Raw genomic sequence first — 26905 nt, forward strand, 5'->3', positions numbered from 1 at the left:
GGTTTAAAGTCAACACAATATTAATAACAAATTATGACTGTTGATGATAATATTCACAGTAATATATTTTTATAAGTAGTATTATCACACTTACAGGTCTTTGAAGTTTTGGAAAGTTTCACCTGTCCGGCACAGCTCTAGTCTTAGTCTGGTCTTGGTTTGGTCTTTGTTCTAGTCTTAGTCTGGTCTTGGTTTGGTCTCAGTTCTAGTCTTATTTCTAGTCTTATGTTGCTTTCATACCAGGACAGGGGGACTTGGTTTGATTGGACAGGGAATGCAGAAAAGTGTCATTTTTTAGATTGAACTTCATTTGGTTTGGTTTACGTTCACACTGCACACACTGAAAGCAGACCAAACCGCCTGAGAACATCATGCAGGTCTAGTCTTAGTTCTGGTCTTGGGTCTGGTCTTAGTTCTAGTCTTGGTTCTGGTCTTAGTTCTGGTCTTGGGTCTGGTCTTAGTTCTAGTCTTGGTTCTGGTCTTAGTTCTGGTCTGTAGAGCACACATGGCTGAGCCAGTGATGAAAACATGGATGTCACATGTGAGAGTGAACACGTATGTTCAGCAGCAGGAACACGTTTAGATCTCTTCATGAGATCCAGATTCAAAATGGACCTGAACCCATGCAGCAGAACCAACATGCAGTACTTCCTCTGATTGTTGAGTGAGATTATTACAGACATAAAAAATTATTTTACAGTTGTTTTGTTTTCAGCCGACAGCTGAACAAACTCTGATGTTTCCATAAAAACAGTAAAAACAATATGCGGAAAGTGACATCATTGTTTCTTTAGAACTAGGTTCTGTTGATAAACACACTTCTGATTTGACAGACTGGAGCCTGAAGCCCCGCCCACTGTCTGTCACCTGTGTGGCCCGCAGGTGATCACCTGGCAGTCAGAGCTCAGGTGTTAACAGTAAACCAGTCATGAAGAAAAGGCCCGCAGACTCCAGAGGGCTGATATCTAACCTTCCCTTTCTCTCTAAAATACTTGAGAAAGTAGTATGCAGCTTCTTCCTGTAGTGTTATTATTATTATTATTATTATTATTATTAGTAAGGATTAGCGATGTTCATCGTTGTCTCTCTAAACTGAACCATTTTCAACAGATGTAGGCCCACCATCGTTTGGGGTTCTGCTCAAGGTTTTTTTCTTGCTCATGGTGTGAATTATTCGGTCTCTGTAAATAATAAAGAGTCAGTCCAGAGCAATTCTGTATTCAAAGAGTTGGGAGAGAATTTCTGTTGTGATTTGGAGATTTAGAAATAAAGTGAATCAAAGACTTTTTAATATTTGTATTCTTTATCTTTGTTTTCTTTGCAGAAGCTCAGCTCACCTGCAGGCATCATAAAGTTTTATCTGATCTGTTTTTAAGTGCCGTCATAAAACCACAGAAGAAGTCTGGAGGGTCTCTTCCTGTTGGTTTCTTTATGATGACCTTATTACTTTCTTCAGGGGGTCAAAGATCACAGAGGCAGAAGCCATGGCCTCTATTCAGTCTGGATCTGGTTCTGTCATGAAACAGAAATTATTCTACCAACATCAGAGAGTTTCTTCCTCTGTGGTATTAATGTGTGCAGATCAGTAAACCTTAACACATCCACTTCCTGTATGACGACATAACAGTTCAGTGAAGTCTCAGTCAATTTAGAACCAGTGACCTCATGACCTGTTTCTTTGAATTCATTGAATATTTTAACCTCTTTAAGTCTCTAACATGTATTTTTCTGTATTGTTGTCATAAATCATAGACGTGATGGGCAGTCATCAGTACACTGGTTTGTTTTAAAGGTCACAACCCCAAAACCAGTAAATGTCTCAGTTTGTCTTCATCACTGCAGTGAAGGTCACAAACCAGGTCAACTCAAATCCATTCAACTGTCTCTGACGAGACATATCTAAGGAGATCTCTGCAGTCCTGAGTGTCTGATGGTCTGATCATCAGGTGGAGGTATTTATGGAGATTTCCATCAGCTGTAGCTTCATATTTAGTCTGAGTCTGCTGCATGAACGATAATCTAAACGGAGCTGACAGCTGCTGGGGGTGGAGAACAAACCTGGGGGCAGAGTTAACCCTCACTCTGCTTTTTCCACTCAACTCTGTAACCTCATCCACTCTCCATCCTCCATCCTCCAAACTCCAGAAAAAAACAACAACTTAAGTGTCATTCTCTCTCTCATTCACTGTCTGTCCCTCGACCACCGTTGTTTGTCCTTTCTCACTCTGCATCTCGTCCATCACCGCAGAGCTAACTTGGACTGAAGCGGTTCTGACTGTGTAGAAATCAAACATCCTTCTCTGCTCAGCCTCAGGCAGCTGGAAGTCATTATATGCCCCTCCCCCTCTACTCACCTCTACCGAACACTCAGAGAACACTGAGAAAACATAGAGGAAAACTGAGAGAGCACCGATAAAACACCGGTAGAACGCTGGTAGAACGCTGGTAGAACACTGGAACAGTGGGAGAACAGATGCAGGTATCAGATGAAAGCAGGCGAAGTGTTTGATCACTGTCTTACTGTTGTGAATCAGTGCTGTTCAGAGGTTTGTTCACATGTTCATGCGTGTTCATACATGTGAACGTTAATCTGTGTATGTATATAAACACTTTATTTATTTTAATGTATAAACAGCAGTACATTTTCACTCAAACAGTTCAATGTTTCATGTGAATTTGTGAAGCAGAAATGAGTGAAAATGAGTTTCAGGATTTAATGAGTCAAACCTCCAGCAGAGAACAAACACTGCTGCTGTTCAACAGACGCCTGTTAACCTTCACTTTATATACCAATAAAAACTGAAACACCAACAACATTAAAACAAAGTTGCTGTCTGACAATCTGCAGGGAGAAAATACCTATGTTATACTGGTTTAAAACCAGTTTAAGAGTAGTTTGAAATCAGTTTAAAAGCCATTAAAACCAGTGTGACTGAACAAAACTGATAGACTGGAAACAACTGAAGATGATCAAGAACAAAAAAAACCTGAGTGTGAGTGGAAGTTTTATTTCTGCTCTTTTAAAAAAAATCAGAAACAAAGGAAACCATCTATTTAAGTTCTGGAATTTACATTCTGATATTTCCTGGAAATTATCATCAACCTGTTTCCAGGAAAAATAAAAATAAAATATCTGCCGGACGCACGTGTGTGATGGGACATTTGAATCAGATCAGACAAAGTGTGAAAGAAATAAAATAAAGAACGAACATGTGTAACCTTCACTGACACCTCAGTAATCTGAAATGGGAAGCTGCTTGAAGGAAACTGAGTCAGCCTGAAACCTGAAGAGTAGAAGAAGAAAAAGCAGATGGAGGTCAAAGTGCTGCAGATGTTTGAGTTAAATGAAGGTTAACGTAAACAGGAAGCTCTCCGTCATGAACGAACGCTGAGCATTTGATTACAGTGAACACAGCTCTGCTGTAAACACACTAAGGTCTCAGCAGGTCAGTGAACGACTCGCTGTCTGCTGCTGTGTTTAAACAAAAGTCTCATCTTTGTTTCTTATCTTTTAACTGGAAAAAATCTTTTTGTGTTCAATTATTTAATGAGAAAACATCCACTGACATTCATCTACAGGCTGTGAACCAGTTTACAGGTGTATCACTGCCACCTGTTGGACAGGAGTGGAGCAGCATACAAACCAGGTGGAAAAATATCTTTTTATCTGTTGCCTCTCCGTGACATCCTTTTTGGAACCTTCTGTTCTGAGCTCCACAGTGCAGGTAGATTCAGGTAGATTACAGGTTTATCCTCCAGGTATGTGTTTACCTGTTTTATGTGCTGTTCTCAGACAGGTGATGATTATTTCCTCCCTCTGAATTCCCAGATGTCTTCCTCTATCATTAATGTCCCATTTTTATGACTTTATATACCCTCCACATTTTTTCACTGTCTTGGTCATGACTCTCCCATGTTGCATTGGCCTTGAAGGTCCAAGCAGGTCCAAGCCAACCTGAAGAGACTTCTTCATCATGTGACCTCTCAGGTCGAAACAGACCTATTCAGTTCAATTCAATTCAATGTTATTTATATAGCTCCACATCATAATAGTTATCTCATGATATTTTTCATACAGAGCAGGTCTAGACTGTACTCTATAATATTATTTACAGAGACCAACAGTTCCACCAGGAGCAAGCAAGCACATGAACAGGTGGAGGGTTAAAGTTAGGTAGTTAGGTTAGCTGAACTCTGAAACAGTGTTGATGTTTTCTTTCACGGAGGCCGTGGAAACCCTCAGATGAACTTTAAATCATCCGGTCTCATATCTCAGATAACATTTCCTGTTGCTCATTTCCCATCATGCATTTCCTGATGCTGAGGAAGTTCACAGTTTAGGTTCAAGGTCTAAAGCTGATATGGAAAATGTTTCAGGTAATAGAGCTGTCTGAGATGTCACTCTGATTTAACTCTTCACATTTCTTTATCCAGATCAGAGCTGTCATCAGGGCAGCAAGTCCTTAAAGGCGTTGATTATAATCCAATACAATTATTTTTGACTAAATATTGTATTTTTAAAAGACATATGGCATCTGGCTGAGATGATAGCCGCAGATTAGGAGGTCTGATCAGTAGTGGCAGATCATAAGGAGATCATGGACTAAGACAAACTGACTTAAAGTAAAGAAGAACACTACTTAAACACGCTGGAGGTTGTTTAAAGAAATGAAACTCTGAAGTTTGTTTGGCTCCATCTAGTGACCAATCAGAGAAAACTGTTATCCACTTCAATTTGCTTTATTTCTAAATGTCCAAGGCTACACTCTTTTTTAAAGATTTTTTTTTGGCCTTTATTTCTGATAGAGACAGCTGAAGAGAGACAGGAACGTGGAGAGAGAGAGAGAGATGGTGAATGACATGCGGGAAGGAGCCGCAGGTCGGACTCAAACCCTCGGCTTCCACAGCACGGACTGAGCCATCGCACATTGGGCGGCTGCTCTTATTTACAGACTGTAAACCTGAACAGTTTTGATAACTAAAGAAATATGAGTAGTTAAATCAAAACCATCTGTTTACACTGGTAATTTACACAACAAGCAGAAAACCTCGAGCAGAACCCAGATTGGACCAGTCAAAGTTTGGACACATCTTCTCCTTTGACGGTTTTTATTATTTTATTTATTTTTAATGAACACCAAACTATGAAACAAAACATCTGAGTGATGTAGTGAAAAATATTTTCTTTGTTGAAGCTTTCCACACTCTCAGTCAGCTTCATCCCAACCATCTCAGCTGGGTTTAGGTCAGGTGATCATGGAGGCCAGGTCATGTGATGCAACACTCCACTGGGTTGGTTCCATGTGATGAAACCGGACCTCAGCTGTTTCCATCTCTGATGAATCAGTTCCAGATGTTTCCACCATCAGCAGCAGATCTGAGGTCAGATTACTGCAAGAGAATTACCCATGATGCATGGCAGTTTCACAGCTGAGTGTTGAGGGTCAGTCCACTCTGCAGAGACAACATCCAATCAGATCACACCTGAAAAGGGACCAATCAGGAGACAGCTCAAGAGAAACATCTGGAAATCTTTTTTTTTTTTTTTTTTATTGTTGCCATTACAACAACCTGACAGATGTTACACACATTAATCTCCACAATGTTTCTTCTTCTTCTCTTTGTGTCCGTGGAGGTGGACCGTTATTCAACCACTGGAACACATGATTCGAACTCTCCGTGTCCAGCTACGGGTCCAGGTCCAGGTCCAGGTCCAGGTCCAGGTCCAGTCTGCTGCCTCCTGCTGGTTTATTTTAAACCTTTCATGAACCATGAAGATTTGTCTAAACTTAATTTATTCTGTATTTTCAGAATAAAAGCAGCTCGTTAGTTTGACAGAACACAAAGACAAAGTTGATGCTTCATAGAAATTTATTAAGCTCACAAAGATAATAAAAATAAAAAGACCTTTTAATTCTTCAGTTTGTAAACACACATTTTAATAAGCATCTTTCTTCATTTTAGATCTTCATGCGTTCATTTATCATCAGTGACAGTGCAGCCTGCAGTCAAACAGCAGGGACAGGAAAACCCATGAGCCTCATTACAAAACAAAGTTTGATTGGATAATCAGAGATAATTAGATAGATGTGACTTAATGATTAGAATCAGCAAACAAACCCACCTACAATGATCACATGACTCAGGGTTTTTACCCAGCATGCCTCACAGCATCATGACTACATGTACATTCAAAATGAGAGCTGAGCCAGCTCTTTGGATGGGCCCACTCGAGCAGATAGGAAGATCATAACAGCAGGGACGTCAAAATAAAAGTCAATAATGATGCAGGTGACAGGTCAGCAGTGACCTCAGGAAGTGACCTCATTGATTGTTGTTCAGTTTGAGGAAGCGCTGTGACTTCTGTCTCGCCATGCAGTGCTGCTTCTGCGCTGCCTGAGCATCCGATATGGCCCTTTGCAGCTTCTGTGGGTAACCATGGTAACCAGGTGAAGGAGGGGTCTCTCTCACTCTCTCACGCACACACACACGCACACGTCATACCTGAGCAGTGTGTTGGTCTCTGAGCTGAATGTTCCTCACCGACTCCTGAACATCTCTTTTTGGTAACTTCAACTTCTGCTGCTCCTGACAGACAGACAGGTGAGAGACAAACAGGCTCAATATTATGAATGGACTGTACTTATAGAGCACCTTTCTAGTCTTCCGAGCACTCAAAGCTCTTTTACACTACATATCTCATTCACCCATTTATACACTGATGCCATGCAAGGTGCCAACTGCTCAGTTTCAGGAGCTAACCATTCACACACATTCACACACCGATGGCGCAGCCTTCAATTTGGGGTTCAGTATTTTGCCTAAGGACACTTCGACATGTAGAAGAGAAGCTGGGGATTGAACTGCCCATCATCACAGATCGTCTGATCAGTGGACGACCCACTCTACCTCTGAGCCACAGCCACCCCTAGATTTGTGTCTGTACTTGTGTCTGTTGACTTCTTTGGTACCTTGCAGTAGATCTTCAGCTCAGATCCTGTCGCAGCTGGAGGGCGGCAGAAGTTCTCAAACAAACACTCCCACTCTTTGTTGAAATGACCGACAAAGTCGATCTCCTTCACACACAGAACCCTCCTACACAACAACACACAATACACATTACACATCAACACACAGTCCACATTATACAACAACACAGTCCACATTATACAACAACACACAGTCCACATTATACAACACACATTACACATTATACAACAACAACACACAGTAAACATTATACAACAACACACATTACACATTATACAACAACACACATTACACATTATACAACAACAACACACAGTACACATTATACAACAACAACACACAGTACACATTATACAACAACACACAATACGCATTATACAACAACACACAGTCCATAATACACGGTACACATTACACAACAACACACAGTCCACAATACACAACAACTTTTTAAGGCCTTTTCAAGCTTTATTTGACAGACAGGAAAGTGTGGAGAGAGAGAGAGATCGGAATGACATCCATCAAAGGGCCGCAGGTCGGATTCGAACCCTGGGCCGCTGCAGCAAGGACTGAGCCTTTGTACATGGGGCGGATGCTCTACCAACTGAGCTAACCAACACCACTCTCTGGGGATCTCTAAGGGTTTTTGAGGGTCTCAGAGTTTTCATGGGTTTCTGAGGGTTTTCGAGGGGTTTTCGAGGGTTTTTGAGGGTTCATACCTGTTGGTGACGATGATGTTGGTCTTTCGGTGTCCAGGAAATGAACAATGATCCCTGAACACTTCACCATCCAGCTGTTTGATCTCTGAACGCTGAAACAAAAAACACAGTAAATATTTTAGTTCATCAATCTCTCATCATGTTTTCATTCTGAAATCAGCTGTTATGACCCAAAATAAACTGAGACAGGTAAATTGTCACATAAAAATACATCAACAGGAAAATAATACATTTTATACTTTACTGAAGATAAACTTTTGTCATCTGTTTTTCATTCCACACATTCACTTCTGTTTCTCCACTTTCATCAGTCTGCTGCAGTTTCTATTAAAACATCTTTCTATTTCTATCTCATTTTTTTATATCGATATAGATTCAGCTCAATGTTTTAAATTTTAGGACTATGTCATTAATACAGTGAGCATCAGTCAGTCTGTCAATCAGTCAATCAATCAAGTGTCCTTGGACAAACACTGAAACAGGAGCAGCTCCGTCACCTCTGGTGTGTGACCTCCCAGACCTTTACCTCAACTCAAATCCTCGACCTTGAGCTGTTGAAGTATTCAAAGCAGTCCAAGGTGTTCAACTCTAAGATGAATTAACCTTTGAGGTGAATATCTGGGACTTTCCACCAGTCAGTCACAACTGAGGAAGCCTCTTGGATGAGAGGAGAAACGTCTTCAACAATCTAAACAAGTATAGTTGTCTCCAAAAACCTTCAACGAGAGTCTCATATCAGAAACAATCAACATAAACAGTTTCAATATCTCCTTTGAAAGAAATCAGCTCTGTTTCAGTTTTTTTTTATCGTGGAGTCGACTGTGGGGTCGATCACAAAGTCAATCATGAAGTTGATCAGCTGCCTTATATTTAGAGATAAAAAAACGTTTACAGACCTGAGAAAAGAGTGTGAATAAAGAGGTTGGTTTTATTAAAGTTTAGTTTAAACTTTACAGACGTTATACAGACAAACACACATAAAAGTTCAGAGAGGGGGTCAGAGGTCATGCTGGTTTATAATATCAGACTGAATGATACAAACAACACTTCATCACAAAGACAGAATATTAAATATTCAAGTTCTGGATTAATTCAAAGGCGAAGCGTTGACCTTTTACAAAAATATTGCTAAGATCTACTAAAGATACATTTACTGCAGCTTTGTAATAAAATAAATTCACTGCCTATTATTCTTACTTTGGATAATTAAATTATAATTGGTTATGAACAAAAGCTATTATACAAACTATTATTTATAAATGTTAGAGATATATGTATAACAGAAATAAGAAAAATAGCATTTCACAAAGAAAAAGCAGAAAGGTTTGAAAAAAGGTGTCAAAATGTTAGAGGTATGAGAGAAAGATTGGTTTTGTCATGCATAGAAACCTACAGTGTCCTGCAGAGGTCATGAAGAGAAGGATAAAATATAGAAAGACAGCAGGCGGTCCAAATGTCTACGAAATTCATTTCATTGTGTTTCACTTTGTGGACACAAACATTTGAAATTTGCTCAGTCAAATGTATATGTAGTTTTTTTCTCTGTATGTCCCCTATGAGGCTCTGTAGAACCTGAAATATTTATAAATTACTAAAAATGATTTACAGGATGAGGAAATGAACAAACATTTAGCTAGTTTATAGTTTATAAAGCACTTGAATGATGAAGGTGATCCACCCAAACCCTGATTATTCCTCATCAGGCTGCATGTGGCAAAAACAAGAAGAAGGAAGTTAGAATCATGAAGAAGAAGTTTACTCTGTTTTTAAAAGGGAAACTCCACAGAGAGAATGTGAAATGACTATTGAGTTATCGACTATCTGGTCTCAGACTCTCTGATGTCACACTATCTGATGTCAGACTCTGAAGTGGCTAATCCTTTGTGTATTTTCTTTTAGCCAGTTGAGGTTAAGGTGCAGAGTTACTGACACACATTTCGATAAGCACGCACAGAGATGCTCATCCAAGTTTGATGTTTATTGAACATAAATCTCCGGTTGACTTTCTAAAGTTATAAAACAAAATTAAACGAGTAACTTAACACGCAAGGTCCAAGACATTTGTGTGAGTGAGTGTGTGGTCGGAAAACTGTAATGCTCCGCCACCTAACCACTCCAAAACGTTCATTCATAAAAATTAAATAGCCACCGTCCGTGGTATGCGAATCAAATACGTCACCAAGCACTTTTCAATACCTTTACACATTTTAAACTAGAATGGCTCCAGTTCTAGACAATTTCCTTCATAATAATTTCCTTTACAAATGAAAATACCACAATCAACTGAAAACAAGTTTACATATTTTGTAATTATATCTTAGGATTCAATATGATTCCAACAGATTCTCTGATGTCAGACTATTTGATCTCAGAATGATTTATCTTTTTAGAATCTAAATTATATTTTTCTGTTGTCAAAATGTAATGATGAAACCAAGCTGTGTAACATCATGCTGTGAAATGGAGGTGTGCTGATGAACACAAAGAAAACTTTATACACTGTGGAATTTCCCTTTTAAAAAGAGAAAAAGTGATTGAAACAAACAGCAAAACATCAAGTGTGACATCATGTTGTTCCAGAAACTGTCAAAGAATCAAAGTGGTCAAACCTGGAACAGGTCAAAACCCTGCGACTCTGTCAGGTCATACGGTCGAATGATTCCGTCCTCCCTGATCAGACGCACTGGACGCAGTTTGGTCACTTCCTCTGTGGACTCTGCCGCTCTGACATCACAACACACAAAAAGATGGTGTTAACTAAAACAAATACAGACACTACATCAACAATCGGACACATCTACAAGTTCACCGCCGAACTCCACCTGAGTGACAAAGTCTAAATCTTTCATCAAAATCTAAAGCTCGTTAACTTCATGTGACTAAAGCTGAGTTTTAATGTCTCCGGTTCGGCAGGTGAGCTGATGACAGTTTGTGATGCGTGCACACAATGCTTTTAGGTGCTTTTGTCGGATGGGATATCTCACCTTTCATGACCTCTACAGTGAAAGCATGAAATAATAACGATCAACAGGTTATAATGGACTGACTGATGTGTCACATGACAGATGAATCCTCCAAACAGAGGGGGAGGAGGATGATGATGAAAATCACTGAGGCAGCTGGGAAATGTTTCAGGATCAGAAGCAGGTTGTCAAGGCAACGACAGAAATGTTGAAATGTGTTTTTTTTTGTGGAAAGATTAAAGAAAATCAAACATTTAAACAGATTCTGAACGTTTTAACTAAACTTCACAAGAAAAACACAATTTATAAATTAACACAAAAGTACTTAGTGTATTTAAAAATATTTAGATTTACATGTATTAACTAGTATTTACTGGTAACGGCATGTTGAGTACCTTGATGTATTTGTTAAATATACTTGTACGTATTTACCAGTATTAACATGACTTTATATATTTAGTTAGTTTACTGCTTACTGTTATTGAGTTTTATTGTTCTAGTCTTTACTTATATATTTAGATAAGAGTTTTACTGTTAAGAGTTTATTGTCTACGGTTTACTTTATATATTTAGATAAGAGTCTATTGTTTATCTTATATTGTATTCTTTTTCACTGTATGCTACTGGAAATCCAATTTCCTTGAGGGAGTCACCCCAAAGGGATCAATAAAGTGCAGTCAAAGTCCATCAGGTCTTTGTCATCTAAAGCTGTCTTAGTCAATGAATTAATATCTGATTATGATATTGATTTGTTCTGTCTCACTGAAACCTGGCTGCAGGAGGATGAATATGTTGCTTAAATGAATCCACTCCTCCGAGTCATTATAATACTCATGTTCCTCGAAGTACTGGTCGAGGTGGTGGAGTTGGAGCCTAAACCTAAACTAAATTATAATTCATTTGAAAGTCTTGTTCTTAGCCTCACTCACCCAACCTGGAAAACATCCCAGCCAATTTTATTTGTTACAGTATATCGAGCTCCAGGTCCTTATTCTGAATTTGATCACTTACCTGAAATTGATAATCTAATAGTCTTTCCACAGAATCCTCTTCTGTCTGACCATTTTTTAATAACCTTTGAGTTCATACTACCGGACTATAAGCCTTTGTGCAGAAACTCCTACAGCAGATGTTTATCTGATAGTGCTGGAGCCAAATTTAAGGAAGTGATTCCTTCAGTATTGAATTCAATGTCTAGTCAGGCACGGTATTGGTTGAAGATGCAGTCAGATCTCCCCCTACTGAAAACTCACTCTCTCTCTCTCCACTGCTACTGTAATCATTTTATCAGTCATTGTAATTCATTGTCATTTTATCAGTCATTGTAATTGTACAATATGTTTGTGTTGATTTGTCCTGTACACGTGACATCTATTGCACGTCTGTCCGTCCTGGGAGAGGGATCCCTCCTCTGTGGCTCTTCCTGAGGTTTCTTCCACCTTTTTTCCCTGTTAAAGGTTTTTGTGGGCAAGTTTTTCCTCACTGGAACCGAGGGTCTAAGGACAGAAGGTGTCACTTCCTGTACAGATTGTAAAGCCTCAGAGGAAAATGGACTTTGGGACTTTGGGCTGTACAAATAAAATTTTTATTTGATTTGATCACAGATGCCCCACCCCCAAAATGACCCTCATCAGGGGCATGGCCTCTTGACTCACGATGCTGCAGCAAGCGGAGGGGGTGGGGCTTACAGAGGGGTGGGCTAGTAGCAGTGTTAGCGTGGCAGACGATGCGAGCATGAATCAGTTGTGACCATGATGGGTGAAGTGTTTGTGACACGATGCAGCGACTTACCATCTGTCCGCCGCAAAACTACAACAACATGCAAACATACAAAAAGACACAAGAGCTGCTCGCTGAAGCTGAGCGCCTTCATCTGATCCTGACTAAAGTTCACACTCTGGTCCCGAGGACTGACGTGGCCCTGGACTTGTGGTTTACTAACAGAGGTGAAGGAGCTCAGCTTTAACAAGTTTAATGAGAAATACTCACACATGAGAACAACAAGAAAAAGAAAAAAACAAACTCCAGGAAACAAGAACACGAGACAGAAAACAAAAGCAGAACATGAGAACATTAGTGAGGCGACGTTCTGAAGCACACCGACCACAACACAACAAGTTCTTCAGAGAACAAAACAGTGGAACCAAAGAAAGACATTCTGAAGGTTTGAAGTACATTGAGTCGGTCCATTACCTCTGAATCCCCTGGAAGGTGCTGCTGGCCATGTCCACAATGCCGCCTGTCGGCCGAGCGACCACACCCACCAAACCTTTACCGATGCCCTTAAAGAACCCAGCCGCTCCCTCCTTCTTCGCCCCTTCAGACACACAAATCCATGTCAGGTCAGAAGGTTCTGCTGTGGTTCTACAGTGGTTTTGCTGTGGTTCTAATTTAGATCTGTGGTTCTACAGTGGCTCTGCTGTGGTTCTAATTTAGATCTGTGGTTCTACAGTGGCTCTGCTGTGGTTCTACAGTGGTTTTGCTGCGGTATTTTAAATGAATGTGACACTCTTACCCTCCACAGGTTTGGTGACAATGCCAGTAACTCCGCCCACGACTCCCTGCAGAGACACCAACAGTGACATCATCAGCTGACCTGACCTGATCAGCTGACATCATCAGCTGACCTGACCTGATCAGCTGACATCATTAGGTGACCTCACCTTGAGCAGTCCCTTGCCTCCTTTAGCCAGACTCTCTCCGAAGTCTTTGGGTGGTCGGTTCATCTCCTCACGTCGTTTCTGTTGGTACTCTTTATCCATCGTGATGGCAGCCAGACCTTTACCCACCGAACCTGTGATCTTAGACACCATACCTGCGGCACCACCTGCAGGACAGGAAACCGTCAGATATCCTCAAGCTGTCATGTGATCTGAATTCTGTCATCAGAACCATTGTCTGTTTTGTTCGGCACACAAAACCTGCTGCCTACATTACCCACAATGCAACAGACTGTGGTGTGTTAGTCAGATAATGTAGCCTATAGAAACAGGTGGTCGGGTGAGGCTACTCACCGACAGTGTGACCCAGCAAGCTCCGGACTCCAATCACAAAACCTTCAGCAAACTCCTCCGGACCCTGAACTGCCCCCTGATGGACACACAGACAGCTTCATTAAATCAGACTCTTCGCCCGTCCAAACCCAGACAGAACCAGGACCGGAGACCTGTTTAGTTTGAGTCGTAGTTTTCACAGTGACTCATTAACAATTGTTTGTTTGGTTTGTTGTTTGGACTGTTGCTAACAGTCACTTAGCACACTTGTTAATTCATTAACCTAGTGTGGTCACTTGTGTGCCACACTAGGTTAATGTGCTCTAAATAGGTATTCTGACTGGATCAGGTCTCTGTTGAGGACCTGTTTAGACGGTCAGGAGCTTCAATAAAACTGGTTGTTAGTTAATGAGGTATGATATCTTCCTCCATTTTGGACTCACTGGCTCTCCATCCAATCAGTTACCTGGGTTAGTGATGAGTGGTGAGTTACCTGGAAAGGTTCATAGAAGAAGGCCTCCACTCCCTCAGACAGACCTCGGATCAGTCCAAATGGGTTTCCCAGGACATCCAGACCCAGAACCAGAACATACATCTGCTTCAGGAACTGCAGAAACAACATCAGGTTCTTAGTCAGAGGTTCCTCCTTACAGAAGAACTTCTCATGCTTTCCAGGGAAGGTTGTGGACATGGAGTCAGAGGGGACCATAATCAGAACCTCTACACAGAGGCAGCTGGTAGGAGTTCAGAAGGTCATCATGTGCCTGGAAGGAGTCTGGACTACCTCACTTAACTTACTGCCACAAGACCCGCCTCAGACAAACAGCACAAAATGGATGATGGATGGAAAACGTGTTAGTTAGAACCCGACAGTCCAACTCTGAACCACTAAACAAGAGCATGAGAAAGACTGTGGTGTTACCTGTTCAGTGTAGTGTCGGACCACTGCCCACATCAGCTTCTCTCTGCTGTAAAACTGGTACTTCACCTCAAAGAAGGCCAGTCTGAGAGGACAGGAAACAAAGACCACATGGCACAAGATAGGAAGGTAAGGACTACTTTTTACTTTGACATGACCAACATGTTTCCTGTGTACCTGACGACAAAGCAGCTGTGCAGCGTCTTTTTGGTCCACAGTGCATCTCTCTATAAAAAAAACCCAGCAAGTAGCAGGAAGTGCCTTACTTGAAGATGATGTCGTCCACATCAGTCAGTGTGGCTCCAATACTTTTCAGCAGCAGGTTGAAGTCCTGAACAGCTGCCATTTCTTGATCAGAGTCCTCACCGCTGGAGCCCACAGACAGACTGAGATGAAGCTGAAATATAAAAATATATATATTAAAAAACATTAAAATAAGTCTTGAGGCTTAAACCCAACCCGTGTCATGAGGTTAAAAACCGACCCATGTTGTGACCTTTAAATCAGATCCCTGTCCTGACCTTGATGGGTGAGATGTGGAAGTGTTCGAAGAAGCTGAGTCCTGATGTGTCGCTGAGTGATGCTTCCGTCAGGTCGGACTGAAGCAGCTGCAGATCTTTATCAAGGAGACGAGACTGGAACAAAAACAAACAACAAAAAAAGTTTTTGTAAAAGCTGGAAGAATTCTTTGTGGTTTTGTTTCATGGCACAACCCCCAAGGGTTCAGGGACTTGAAACGTCAACCTACAGCCTTGCTCTACCTTCTGTCTGTCGGTCTGGGGATCAGCAGCAGAGGTAAACACAGCAAGCATGGCTCCCAAGAAACCCTGATCAATCTTCACTGCCATCTCCTGAACCAGAGCCATGAAGTACCTGAAAAACACAAACAGTCAGAACATTTCAGGTTCTAAATGTTCTCTGAAGGAGAACAGGTCCTGGTCCACAGACTGATCAGAACTAATCAAACCACACCAACTGTCAGGTACTGAGTACGCTGAGTCACTTCATGGTGGAAGAAGCACAAACATACCTGATTAAAAAAACAAAACATAAACCAGATGGTGATCTTGATCATGTGGTGGTGATGTGATATAGACAGCCTGTCTGAGGACCTGTCCATAAAGTCTTCCTGCAGCCTGGTGAAGGCTGAGGAGTCTGAGTGGGTTCTAAGTCTCCATAGTGAAGGAGCTGGCTTCAAATGGTCATTGAAGCCTGCTGGTGGACACTTGTGATGAGGCCGAGGAGTCTCAAAGAGGTCTGCCTTAGTCCAGATGTTTCCAGCAGGGAGGAGGACTGCTAACCAGCATTAAGGAGACAGTTTGAGGAACTCCTGAACACTTGGAAAAAGACTTGTCCAGGTATCACCAGGTTTGATAGCTCTGAGGTCCTGAAGGTTCTGAACTCTGGGATCATCTTGTTAAATCTCTCTTCAGTATCTCTGGGATGTCTGGGACAGGACTGGCAGGTCTCAGGACAAAAATATCTGATGCTGCTCAGACTGTAAAATTCTTTGAGGCATGCTGGGGAGTTAAATATAATACCTTGACATAACAAGGATCACGAAAGTTCATGTGAGGTCACACTCACTTTTACTTTTTTACTTGGTTTAAACTGGTTCAAGCTCACTTTTAACTGGTTTAAACTGGTTGTTACTCACTTGAATTGCATGACGTTGCTGTGCTGGTTGAACCTGGTGATAATAGACACGTCGATAAATGGCTTTGGTTCTGTGGAGGCAGAACCAAGGCTTAGACAAAACAATTCTTCTGAATCAATCATTTTGTTTCTGAGGAGTATGCTAAAATGGTCAACCTGAGTCTAGAGCGATGGATTTCGGAGGAGGAACAGGATGGAAGACGATGGGGAAGATGGCACCTGGCAACTGGTTATCCACCTGCACACAAAAAGCATGTCAGCGATACAAGTGAGTGTGTTTCTGAGTATGTGTGTGTTGGTGTGTGTGTTTACCTGCAGCCAGTGCAGCTGGGCCCTCAAGCTGCGCTGGTGCGGCGACTGTTTGAACTCGACCTGGATCCCAGACAGGAAGTTCCTCCTCACCGGGCAGGAAAATGGCTGACGCATCATCATGATAGCTCCACTGAGGTTCACCTGATGATCAATGACACCATATGATCTCACTCATCTCATTGGACAGACCACTGAAATCTGACTGTGATTAAAATGTGTCTGAACGTGTGTGTTGGCTTCTGACCTCCAGATTGGTCTCTAGTTTGATCCAGCCCGACTCAGTCTTCCCGCTGAGCTGACTCTGGTAGGTTTTCTCCAGCAGGTTGATGTTCTTCTGATTGAGCGGTTTCCAACGGTTCTTTGGCTTCATCTCCCAAACCACACCTGAGCTACAAACACAGAACCACAACTGAGCTACAAACACAGAACCACACCAGAGCTACAAACACAGAACCACACCTGAGCTTCAAACACAGAACCACTGGTGATATGTTGGCGTTTACCTGGTGATGCCGATGTAAGCGATCTCCTGCCGGCTCGTGTTGTTGATCAGCGACAGTCCAAGGTTTTGTAGTGACACTTTCACTTCCTGTTGGAACTGTTCGAGCTCCTCAGCCTGCCGAGCCTTCGTCACCACGCCGACATCCTCCGTGAACAGCAGCACCCGCTGTCGTCCATCCAGGAAGGAAACCCAGTGCACCTGAGACAGGCTGTCGTAGGAGAACTGACCCACCTCGTCCTGAACCAGAGACCAGACAAAGACCAATGGTCAAAAAACAACGACCTGATTCTGGACTTGTTCTTTAAAAGTTCTATAAAATGCTAACTTGATGCTAACATGACGCTAGCTTGTTATCAAGCAAATGCCTGTACACCTTCAACAGACACAATGTCACTAATTAGTTTTGGGGTTCCTCTGGGTTCTGTTCTTGTTCTTTCATATTTGCATGCTCGAACTGCCTCCATTGATTTCTTTGTCCATATGAGGGCAGAAGAAAACATTTTTCTGAGTAGGTTTGAAAGATGTTCGTTCATTTACTGTAATGACCCAAAAAAGACAAACTAAAAACAACTAATTTTAAATGACAATCACATTTATTTGTTTTTCTTATTTATTTCATTGATTTCATTTAAACATTAAATCCATAGAAGCAAACCTTTAGCAGGTCCAGCTCTCCAGAATGTTCCATGCAGCTCCAGCTGAGCTTTCTGACGCTAGCTGGGTCGTCCCACGCAAACCGCCGAGCCTCGCCAGGCTTCAGCTGATGAACCACTGCCGAGCCACTGAGTGAGAAAAGAGAGAGGATCAGTATGAGGAATCTTCAAACCATCACAAAAGGTTCTGAGTTAATTTCGGCAAATTAACGTGTAAGAGCGCAAGACATTGTGACAGGATGGTATTATTAATCAACTCTGATACATCAGGAAGTCAAATTCCTTTGTGTGTTTTAAATAAATATACTTGTCTTGTTTTAAACCAGATGGCAAGAAACGTTAGAGAAATGAAACTGAACCAGGACCAGGACCAGGACCAGGACCAGGGTACTGGGAAGACAGTAAGCTGGGATATGAACAATGAGTGTGAGTGTGCGTTGACCTCTGACCTCTGCTTGTAGCTGATAGTGACCCAGGGCGTGTGGTTGAGCAGCAAGGCCGGAGCTGCCCCTTCATAATAATCAGTGAAGCTGATGACAGTTGAGAGATTGGAGATGTTGACGTCCACGATGATGCCACCACACTGAAAACACCCAAATGCATGTTAAATGCACTAAACACAGAGTGAATCGGCCAGTGTGATTGGTTGAGCAGAGATACTCACCATGTCGAGGCTCAGGAGGGTGCCATTGTCCTGCTGGTTAAAGAAGAAGAACTTGGAAGTGGATTCAGATCCAACCACACGGACACACAACTTCCCTGAGCTGTTCTCTGGCCACAGAGGAAGGCACTGCCAAACACACACATTCACAACATTAGGGTAAGGGTTAACACTCAGCGAGTTTACTATGAAGATGCATCCATCAAGATGGTTCTGTTGAATAGGACCAAACTCTGCACCACAGATGTTACCGTGATCCAAAAGTGATGGATCCATAATCTGAAAGAACTTCAACACAACACAGTCGGAAACTGATTGAACAGTAGTCACAGAAATGCTCTCTCTGGTAATTGTAGTTGTTCCGGGTTATACTTACTTCGGTGGTGGAGATGTAGTGCCACCTGATGGAGGTCTGGCTGGTGACTTCGCCCACCTCCAGTTCATATGAGGACTTGTTGACCAGAGTGTAGAACGGACTCATAGTAACTATCCGGGTCAGGTTAAAACTGCTCATCTGGATACTGACGCCGACCTGGAACCACAAACACAATAAATAAAGTCAAAGTCAGTCAGGAAAAGAATATTTCATCCTTCAATCTGTTGATTATTCTACACATTTTATCTATCAAAGGACAACTCCACTTGACTATAAAGTAAATGTTCAGACCAGTCCGAAGTTTGATTGATACAGCATAAAATCATAGCAGGAGTGACCTGATTTCAGTTCAGTTTCAAGACTGAAAGCAACAAACTGTCACATTTTAACCCTAAAAAAGAACGTTTGAGGCATTTTTCTTGAAAAAATTCATATCCATGAATCTTCTCTCAGCTAGTTAATTGGCTAATGCTCAAGTTCCTGGCCACTTCTAATCTGGTTTTGGTAGCCTTATTTAGTCCTTGTTCTGGAGCTTTTTACATGATCACACAGTCTTCATTATCAGAACTGCAGCAGCAATAATCTGCAGATGAAGGTGTCATCAGTCGAAAGCTCTGACAAAGACTCCAGTCCGAGTTCTTTACAGTAACAATAGGTTTTTCCACAAGGCTCAGTTATAGAACCTCTTCACCCTCAATTCAATTCAATTTTATTTATATAGCTCCAGATCATAACTTCAGTTATCTCATGACTTTCCGTATATTATTCTGTATATTATTATTTACAGAGACCAACAGTTCACCATGAGCAAGCACTTGGCGATGGTGGCTTTTAACAGACAGAAACCTCAAACAGACCCAAGCTCATTTAAGTCCATCTTTATATGCTGATGTGCTCATGCGCATGCTGTTCAAAGTGTCAAAAACATCAATAATTATAAATACCATTATCATCTACATATAAACACTGGGAATAGACAACAGTGCAACATTGAAAAAAGTACTGAATATAAACAACAACTGGACCTGCCCAGGCTGTGGATGTTCCTCAAGTGTGTCCAAACAAGCAGTTGGTATAAGATGACTTAGCTGTTTTTTTCAAGTTTTATGAACTTAGTGATGCAAAACTAAAATGGCCAACATGTTTATACTGAGCAAAGACAGTGATAGAGGTTTTCAGGTACCAGGAAGTCCATGCTGTTGGCAGGACAGCGAACACATCCATAACTTCCCACAGTGTCCAGAGAGAAACCATCAGACCAGGAGCTGGTGGAGACGCAGAGCTGGAGCTGCAACAAACAACAATATGTTAAATTACTGCTATTATAACATTAATATTGATGGGACCACTGATGGGACCATCGAGGGTTGAAATTAAGTACAAATACTTTTGTTTGACCAACACATTAAATTTCAGTAAGCATGTTTTTAGGTGTGTGACCTGAGTTTGGCAAGGGAGGATTGAGGTCATGTGATCATTAAAATGTAAATCCTCAAGAGAGCATGAAGACATTTGTGGAAGCATGGTCTAACAGACTGGTTACCTGTCCAGATACTGGTCTCACCTTGTTCTTGCTGAACAGGTTCTTCTTCCTGAAGGAGAAAAGGATGATGTCCCGGTAGTCTGCCGGGTGTTTGACACTGAGGTCCTCAGCTCGGTACTGCAGCACTCGGGAAGTCTTGTTGATGATCCAGTATGGGCTGAAGAGTGACAGTAGGAGGCGGCTTGTCGTCCTTGTCACGTGAATGCTCAAGTCCACCGTCATGTTTTGGTCAGAATCACAGGTGAGATACACGACCAAGAACTCAGGCATTTCCTGTTTGATGCGAACGTGTCCATGCCAGTTGCGACCCTGATACCTCATCAGCACCAATGACATGATCTCACCTGAGACACGAGCATTCAGGAGATCCGACGTGCTGCCTTCCTGAAGCTCGTAAAAGTCTGCTGAGTTCTGAGGAGGAAAACCATGTCAGACCACATCAGATCAAACCAGATTATCTTATCTGAATCCCCAATTTACTTTTATACCTCATGTTCAGTGTTTGGTGAAAAAAAACGTTAAACTGATATTGTTGGATTCACAGCTTGTACTAGACATGTCCTGTGTTTTAATTCTGCGTTGTTTTGAACTGTTTTAGTTTTAGTTAGTTTGTTTGTTGTTGCTTGTCTGACCGGAACTCTTTTGGGACAAAGGCACCAACTGGGACATTTCCTGGTTAAATAAAGGTTAATAGATAAATAAGAATTGTTTAATATAACTGGTTTGATTATTCACATGAAGCTAAAAAGTAAAAAAAAAAACAATAATCTTTCTTCTATGTAAAGAGCTTTTCATATATTTTTGTTTCTGACTGTCTGGGTGAAAGCTGCTGTACCTCCATCATGTAGCGGATGCTGTAGGGCAGCAGGTTGCGTAGCGTGGCCACAGGGTGGAGGTGGATGATGTAGGCAGGGTCCCAGTCTTCCTCTCCATGGTTGGCAATGTGTCGCAGGTCATCAGGAACAGCGACAGTTCGGACCATCAGTGGCAGCAGGCCACTTTCAGTCGCTGGACACTGCAGCACCGAACGCACCTCTGAGCTGCGGTGCACCTGCTCCTTCCACGCTACGCAGGTGGAGGATGGGTCATACTGACCATCCAAACATCCCGCTGGACGCACATATAGCTGGCACCTGAGGGGGGGGGGGGGGGGGGGGGTGTACAATGTCATCATCTCTATAAACCTGGAGCAACACCTGGATCTGCAATTCAGCAGACTTTCCAATTAGCCCCTGAATTGATTTCGTTTCAGACCAGGCTCACCAAACTAGGATCAAACTGTCAACTAGCCAGTGCTGATCAAATCTGAATCCAGATGCTGTTCCTGCTGTTTTAAATGAGGTGAATACCATTTAGAAACAGAGATGATACCACATAAGTGGTGCACCATGCTAATATACTGTGTGTGATGCTACCTGTATGTTTCTAAGGCAACGTGAAACTCTCGCTCAGGTTCGGCCTGTCCGATGCTCTGCAGGCTCCTGGATGTTTGACAGTACTTCATGATGGTGAACGGCACAGAGAAGTGATTCTTTATCTGAAAACACAAAGAAGTAGCAGCGGTTTGTTCTTCAGCAGTGTTTAGACCTTCAGAGAACTGTGCAGTGAACTTTTTATGGTCCAGACCTGCAGCGGTGAGCGGACAGTGATGACCTTGTTTCCTTCAGCAGCGTCAATCTGCAGTAGCACGGAAACTGCCTCCTGCAGCATTGGACCACGGATGTTGTAGAGACGGCGACCCGGTTTGTCCACAGCGATGTTGGAGATCTCGCTGTATCCAGAGGGAACTACGGGTTCAGAAATACATCAGTCATGATTACATGACATCAGTCATGAATCCTTTTTCACAAATCAACTAGAAATGAAGCAACCTCTATGATTAGAGATACCTTCAACCTGGATGACTGAAAACCTTCACAGACACATCATCAGTTTAATTTAAAAGAGGGAACTTCAGGTTCATAACCAGTGTTGTGGGAGTACTCTAATTACTTTTTTCATGTAAGGTGTAACCTAATGCGTTAGTTTTGTGCGTTAAGTAATCAGTAACTTTGTTATTTTTTTAAAAAGTAATCCGCTGCTTTAAGAATTTCTCTGCATAAAGAAAGAAAAATTCCAACTGCAGCTTTTTGTCAGACAGTATTGTGCCACCTGCGGATGTGTCAGCGCTGTGATCATGCGTCAGCGCCCTGCTGACCTACGTTACCTGTGTGTGTGTGTGTGTGTGTGTATTTTCGAAGGCAAGACGGCAGAGAGGACAGCTTTTGAGTCATGAAGTATGCACATTATTTTCAGTTCACCAGCGAAAAGGACAAGAACATAACGGTAAAATGCACACTCTGCTCCAAGCAGCACTCTTATCACCCTGGTAGCAAAGCCTGCTGAGCAAGACGACGGTGGTGCACCAGCTCCAAAGCAACAGTGTCTGAGTTTTAGCTAAAACTGTCTCTACCGGTGAAATTCAATGTGTGCCAGTGAGCAATTTTATTGTTTGTGTTATACGGCCTGTTATCATTTTTGTTTAGAGGCAGCTGTTAAAATTTCTGTTAGATCGTTGACTGGTCATTAATTAGGGCCGAGCACGCGTTTTTTTTTCTTCTTCAGACTACAAAGTAAATCGCATTTTCGACAGCCAATATCCCCCCGAAAACTCATGAAAATTTGCCCACCCCCCACCCCATGTCAGGTGTAAAATTTCGCATTTTTGGGGTCTCATGGACGTACGCATATGCCTCGACAGCGCCACCTAGGTGTGCAATTTGTAGTATGTAACAGTCCAGACGCACAAAAAAGTCTCTTGGTGCCCGGGGCTACAGTGAACCGTACAGCGTCCAATTTTTGTCAGATTTGGAGTTTTGGGGTTTTTGCCTCATTTCCAGGGGTCGCATTTGAACGAACTCCTCCTAGGGATTTCATCCGATGTGCTTGAAACTTGCTGTGTGTGCCTTGACAATGAAAAGTTATCAAAATCACAACTTTTCATCAGAGGGCGTGGCCGTGACGGCGCTTCAAAGTCAACGCTACCGATTTTTTGGAAAAAAAATGACTACATTTACTTTTGGGCTGATTTTCGGGGAAAAGTGTTGGGCTATCATACACTTTCACAGAGCTGTCTGAAACTTCTTGTGGTCATTAAGACCAATATTATGCACAATTTGGCTGCATAATTAATGAGGGGGCGGGGCAAAAAAGCTCTATAGCGCCCCCTGGAATTTTTTTTTTGAACAGCCCCGCCATAGTTTTGGACACAGAGTCACAATGAACAGGAAGCGAGATATTTAAGAATGAAAATCCCCATTTTTTTTTTGGGCTGGTTGACAAGGGGTCATGTTTGAACGAACTCCTCCTAGGGATTTTACCTCATTGACTTCAAACTTGGTAGGTGTATTCACATAGACTTCCTGAGTAAAAGTTATCAAAATTATGAATTTTGGGGAAACTATGTGGGCGTGGCGCTCTATGCACATTTCCACATGCGCATATTTCGACGTGCGCACATTTGTACTCCTACATGTTACTTTTATTCATAGGTGTAACGTAACAGATTACTTTTAATTGATGATAATAATTGTAACGTTGTAACCAAATGAATTACTTTCCAAAGTAACTATACCCAACACTGTTTATAACCCGATCAGATATTAAAACTGCCAACAAAACCTGATTCTGGTAGACTTGCATTGGTCTCTGATTCTGTTATCACTTTTGCTAAGGCTACAGGATATCCATTAAAATTAAAATTCCTGAACCAATAAATGGTGGGATTGCTCTTTGTGTTGCTCTCTTTTCTTTTTACATGGATTGAGCTTAACTGATTGTTGGTGTGAATGGTAATGAAGTAAAAGTGAGGCTTTCTGACCGATGGTGAGGTTGAACAGGCAGCTCTCTTGCCGCTGCAGAGCCGACAGTTTGCCTCGTGACGATGGTTCAAACATAGAGTGCTCCAGGTCCATGCTCTCATCCACAGGCAGCTCATGTAGCTTTCCTTGAGCAGGTGAACCCACTAGCCTTAGGTTGGCACTGTGCTGAATGATGAGAGGAATCCCAAGAGAGTTTCTGATGGTGAAGGGGGCCTTCTCCTTCAGAGAGTAGTCAAAAGTGGAAGCGGTGCCCTCGGAGAATGCCTGATCAAAACACAGCAATGACTAATTGGTAATGTTTATCTAGAACTTATGATCAAAAGACAACCCACTGTTAGCTGATTTCCAATGACTGAATAGATCAAATGAATTGATCTGCTCTTTACATCATTCATAGTTCAAAAGTACAAAAACACAAAACTTTCTAACTTTTTCACTGATTTCCGTGAAACTGCATATTGTTATTTTTGATGTTATTAAGTCTGGTAACTTGGCCAGACTATAAATTGAGCTGTTTGGTACCTTGGTGAGGTTACAGATGTTATGATGTTTGGTACCTTGGTGAGGTTACAGATGTTATGATGTTTGGTACCTTTGTGAGGTTACAGATGTTATGATGTTTGGTACCTTTGTGAGGTTACAGATGTTATGATGTTTGGTACCTTTGTGAGGTTACAGATGTTATGATGTTTGGTACCTTGGTGAGGTTACAGATGTTATGATGTTTGGTACCTTTGTGAGGTTACAGATGTTATGATGTTTGGTACCTTGGTGAGGTTACAGATGTTATGATGTTTGGTACCTTTGTGAGGTTACAGATGTTATGATGTTTGGTACCTTTGTGAGGTTACAGATGTTATGATGTTTGGTACCTTTGTGAGGTTACAGATGTTATGATGTTTGGTACCTTTGTGAGGTTACAGATGTTATGATGTTTGGTACCTTTGTGAGGTTACAGATGTTATGATGTTTGGTACCTTGGTGAGGTTACAGATGTTATGATGTTTGGTACCTTTGTGAGGTTACAGATGTTATGATGTTTGGTACCTTTGTGAGGTTACAGATGTTATGATGTTTGGTACCTTTGTGAGGTTACAGATGTTATGATGTTTGGTACCTTGGTGAGGTTACAGATGTTATGATGTTTGGTACCTTTGTGAGGTTACAGATGTTATGATGTTTGGTACCTTGGTGAGGTTACAGATGTTATGATGTTTGGTACCTTTGTGAGGTTACAGATGTTATGATGTTTGGTACCTTTGTGAGGTTACAGATGTTATGATGTTTGGTACCTTTGTGAGGTTACAGTAGTTATGTGTGGTACCTTGGCGAGGTTGTGTAAGACGTTGAGGCTGCACTGGGAGACAGTGATGTTCATGGTGTCTTTGGAGCAGATATTGATGGCCGTGCGAGGTTCAGGAAGGATGACAAAGTCATCTCCATGAACCGGACTCTTGTCTTGGACCGGGTTGTTCTTCATCTGAAGGAACAAGGATAACAACATGAATGATTTTAACTAATTCATCCAGTTATAAAGGATAGCAGTTAATATATATATAGTGGGTAACAGCTAACACATTTACCTCGAGTTCCAGGTTCCATCTGCGTTTGCCACTTTCAACTCGCTCAATCAGAGGCTCCCACACCGCATGGATCTCATTAAAGTAGTTCACCTGCAGGCACATGAAAGAAAGGTTTTGGTTCAGGTGTGAAGAAAAGGTTCTGGTTCACGTGTGAAAGAAAGGTTCTGGTTCAGGTGTGAAGAAAAGGTTCTGGTTCACGTGTGAAGAAAAGGTTCTGGTTCAGGTGTGAAGGAAAGGTTCTGGTTCAGGTGTGAAGAAAAGGATCTGGTTCACGTGTGAAGGATCGGTTCTCACCTCCAGGGTCATGTCGGCTCTCAGCTGCAGCAGAGAAGACCAGTTTTTGGCTGATCCGCTGAAAGCGGACTCAGCTAGCAGCAGAGGGACTGTCCGATGACCCAAACCAGACTCCAGAGTCACCTGGACTACCTGTGGAGCATTAATACTTTGTTAACAGAAAACAGATCTGACAACCTTGTTATAAAATTGTGTTAGAGAAGCTTAAATGTCGAACCTTGACCTCTACAGCAAAGCTCTCGCCCTGGTTGTGTCCATCCTGCTCTCTGAAGCTCTCTGTGACCTCGGTGGCCTGGTCCACTCCCAGGAACCAGTAGTTACAGCCATAGATGTTCATGACTGACCAGAGGTCACTGACTTCTGACTTTGACTCCTCGTTCTGCTCATCACGTTGCTTTGCTGTCATGGCGGCTGTTATTGTCATCACTGTGTTAAGGATGAATGGTGAGATCTGCAGGACAAAGACACACCAACTATTCACTGACAGTTTGTTTATAAATGGTGTGTTCACATGCGCGTCACACTACCTCAGGTCAAGTCTCAAGTAATTTTAATTTCTATTAAGCTGATTTGAATCGACATCACAATGACTTGATTCCTTTGTCCTTTCCCAAGTAACTGACTTGTGTGGAGGCCAAATTAAAATGTTTTGAGTCTACATCTTTGCTGTTTCCTGAGTTGGGTTGGAAAAGTTCTTTTCACTTCCATACTTGAATCCACATGTCAGTATTCTTCTGACCTCAGTGTGTTCATAACGTGGAAACACGATGAACGCTAAAAAGAGATGTTTAATTGTTCAGAGTGTTTAATATGAAGTTGGTGAACAAGTCCTGAGCAAAAATCTTATATGAAATACATAAATTAATAAAAAATCAAAACAT

General features: G+C 41.9%; 1 protein-coding gene across 8 annotated transcripts in view; it reads right to left on the minus strand.

Moving 5' to 3' along the window:
• Nucleotides 1-5853: 5853 nt before the first annotated feature.
• Nucleotides 5854-26905, minus strand: part of vps13c (vacuolar protein sorting 13 homolog C) — a 54730-nt gene continuing 33678 nt past the window's right edge. For 6 of the 8 annotated variants that reach the window (XM_027287448.1, XM_027287444.1, XM_027287443.1 and 3 more), the window contains 33 exons: nucleotides 26242-26475; nucleotides 26025-26156; nucleotides 25731-25820; nucleotides 25472-25627; nucleotides 24147-24411; nucleotides 21914-22074; nucleotides 21703-21824; nucleotides 21123-21420; nucleotides 20309-20698; nucleotides 19928-20032; nucleotides 18745-18900; nucleotides 18372-18497; nucleotides 18157-18290; nucleotides 17710-17836; nucleotides 17056-17291; nucleotides 16797-16941; nucleotides 16553-16693; nucleotides 16397-16478; nucleotides 16242-16311; nucleotides 15346-15457; nucleotides 15106-15219; nucleotides 14851-14981; nucleotides 14588-14669; nucleotides 14159-14272; nucleotides 13687-13762; nucleotides 13336-13499; nucleotides 13188-13233; nucleotides 12866-12989; nucleotides 10319-10433; nucleotides 7710-7801; nucleotides 6972-7095; nucleotides 6505-6588; nucleotides 5854-6426 (listed from right to left, as the gene is read on the minus strand). In XM_027287448.1, coding sequence (XP_027143249.1) covers nucleotides 6325-6426; nucleotides 6505-6588; nucleotides 6972-7095; nucleotides 7710-7801; nucleotides 10319-10433; nucleotides 12866-12989; nucleotides 13188-13233; nucleotides 13336-13499; nucleotides 13687-13762; nucleotides 14159-14272; nucleotides 14588-14669; nucleotides 14851-14981; nucleotides 15106-15219; nucleotides 15346-15457; nucleotides 16242-16311; nucleotides 16397-16478; nucleotides 16553-16693; nucleotides 16797-16941; nucleotides 17056-17291; nucleotides 17710-17836; nucleotides 18157-18290; nucleotides 18372-18497; nucleotides 18745-18900; nucleotides 19928-20032; nucleotides 20309-20698; nucleotides 21123-21420; nucleotides 21703-21824; nucleotides 21914-22074; nucleotides 24147-24411; nucleotides 25472-25627; nucleotides 25731-25820; nucleotides 26025-26156; nucleotides 26242-26475 — 4650 coding nt within the window. In that variant the 3' untranslated portion in view covers nucleotides 5854-6324. Of the gene's footprint in view, nucleotides 6427-6504; nucleotides 6589-6971; nucleotides 7096-7709; nucleotides 7802-8617; nucleotides 9414-10318; nucleotides 10434-12865; nucleotides 12990-13187; nucleotides 13234-13335; nucleotides 13500-13686; nucleotides 13763-14158; nucleotides 14273-14587; nucleotides 14670-14850; nucleotides 14982-15105; nucleotides 15220-15332; nucleotides 15458-16241; nucleotides 16312-16396; nucleotides 16479-16552; nucleotides 16694-16796; nucleotides 16942-17055; nucleotides 17292-17709; nucleotides 17837-18156; nucleotides 18291-18371; nucleotides 18498-18744; nucleotides 18901-19927; nucleotides 20033-20308; nucleotides 20699-21122; nucleotides 21421-21702; nucleotides 21825-21913; nucleotides 22075-24146; nucleotides 24412-25471; nucleotides 25628-25730; nucleotides 25821-26024; nucleotides 26157-26241; nucleotides 26476-26905 lie in introns of those variants that run through there. The other 2 variants (XM_027287446.1, XR_003463661.1) reach the window with 2 other exon arrangements.

The sequence above is a fragment of the Larimichthys crocea genome, chromosome XIII (assembly GCF_000972845.2).
Source record: "Larimichthys crocea isolate SSNF chromosome XIII, L_crocea_2.0, whole genome shotgun sequence".
Lineage (NCBI taxonomy): Eukaryota > Metazoa > Chordata > Actinopteri > Sciaenidae > Larimichthys > Larimichthys crocea.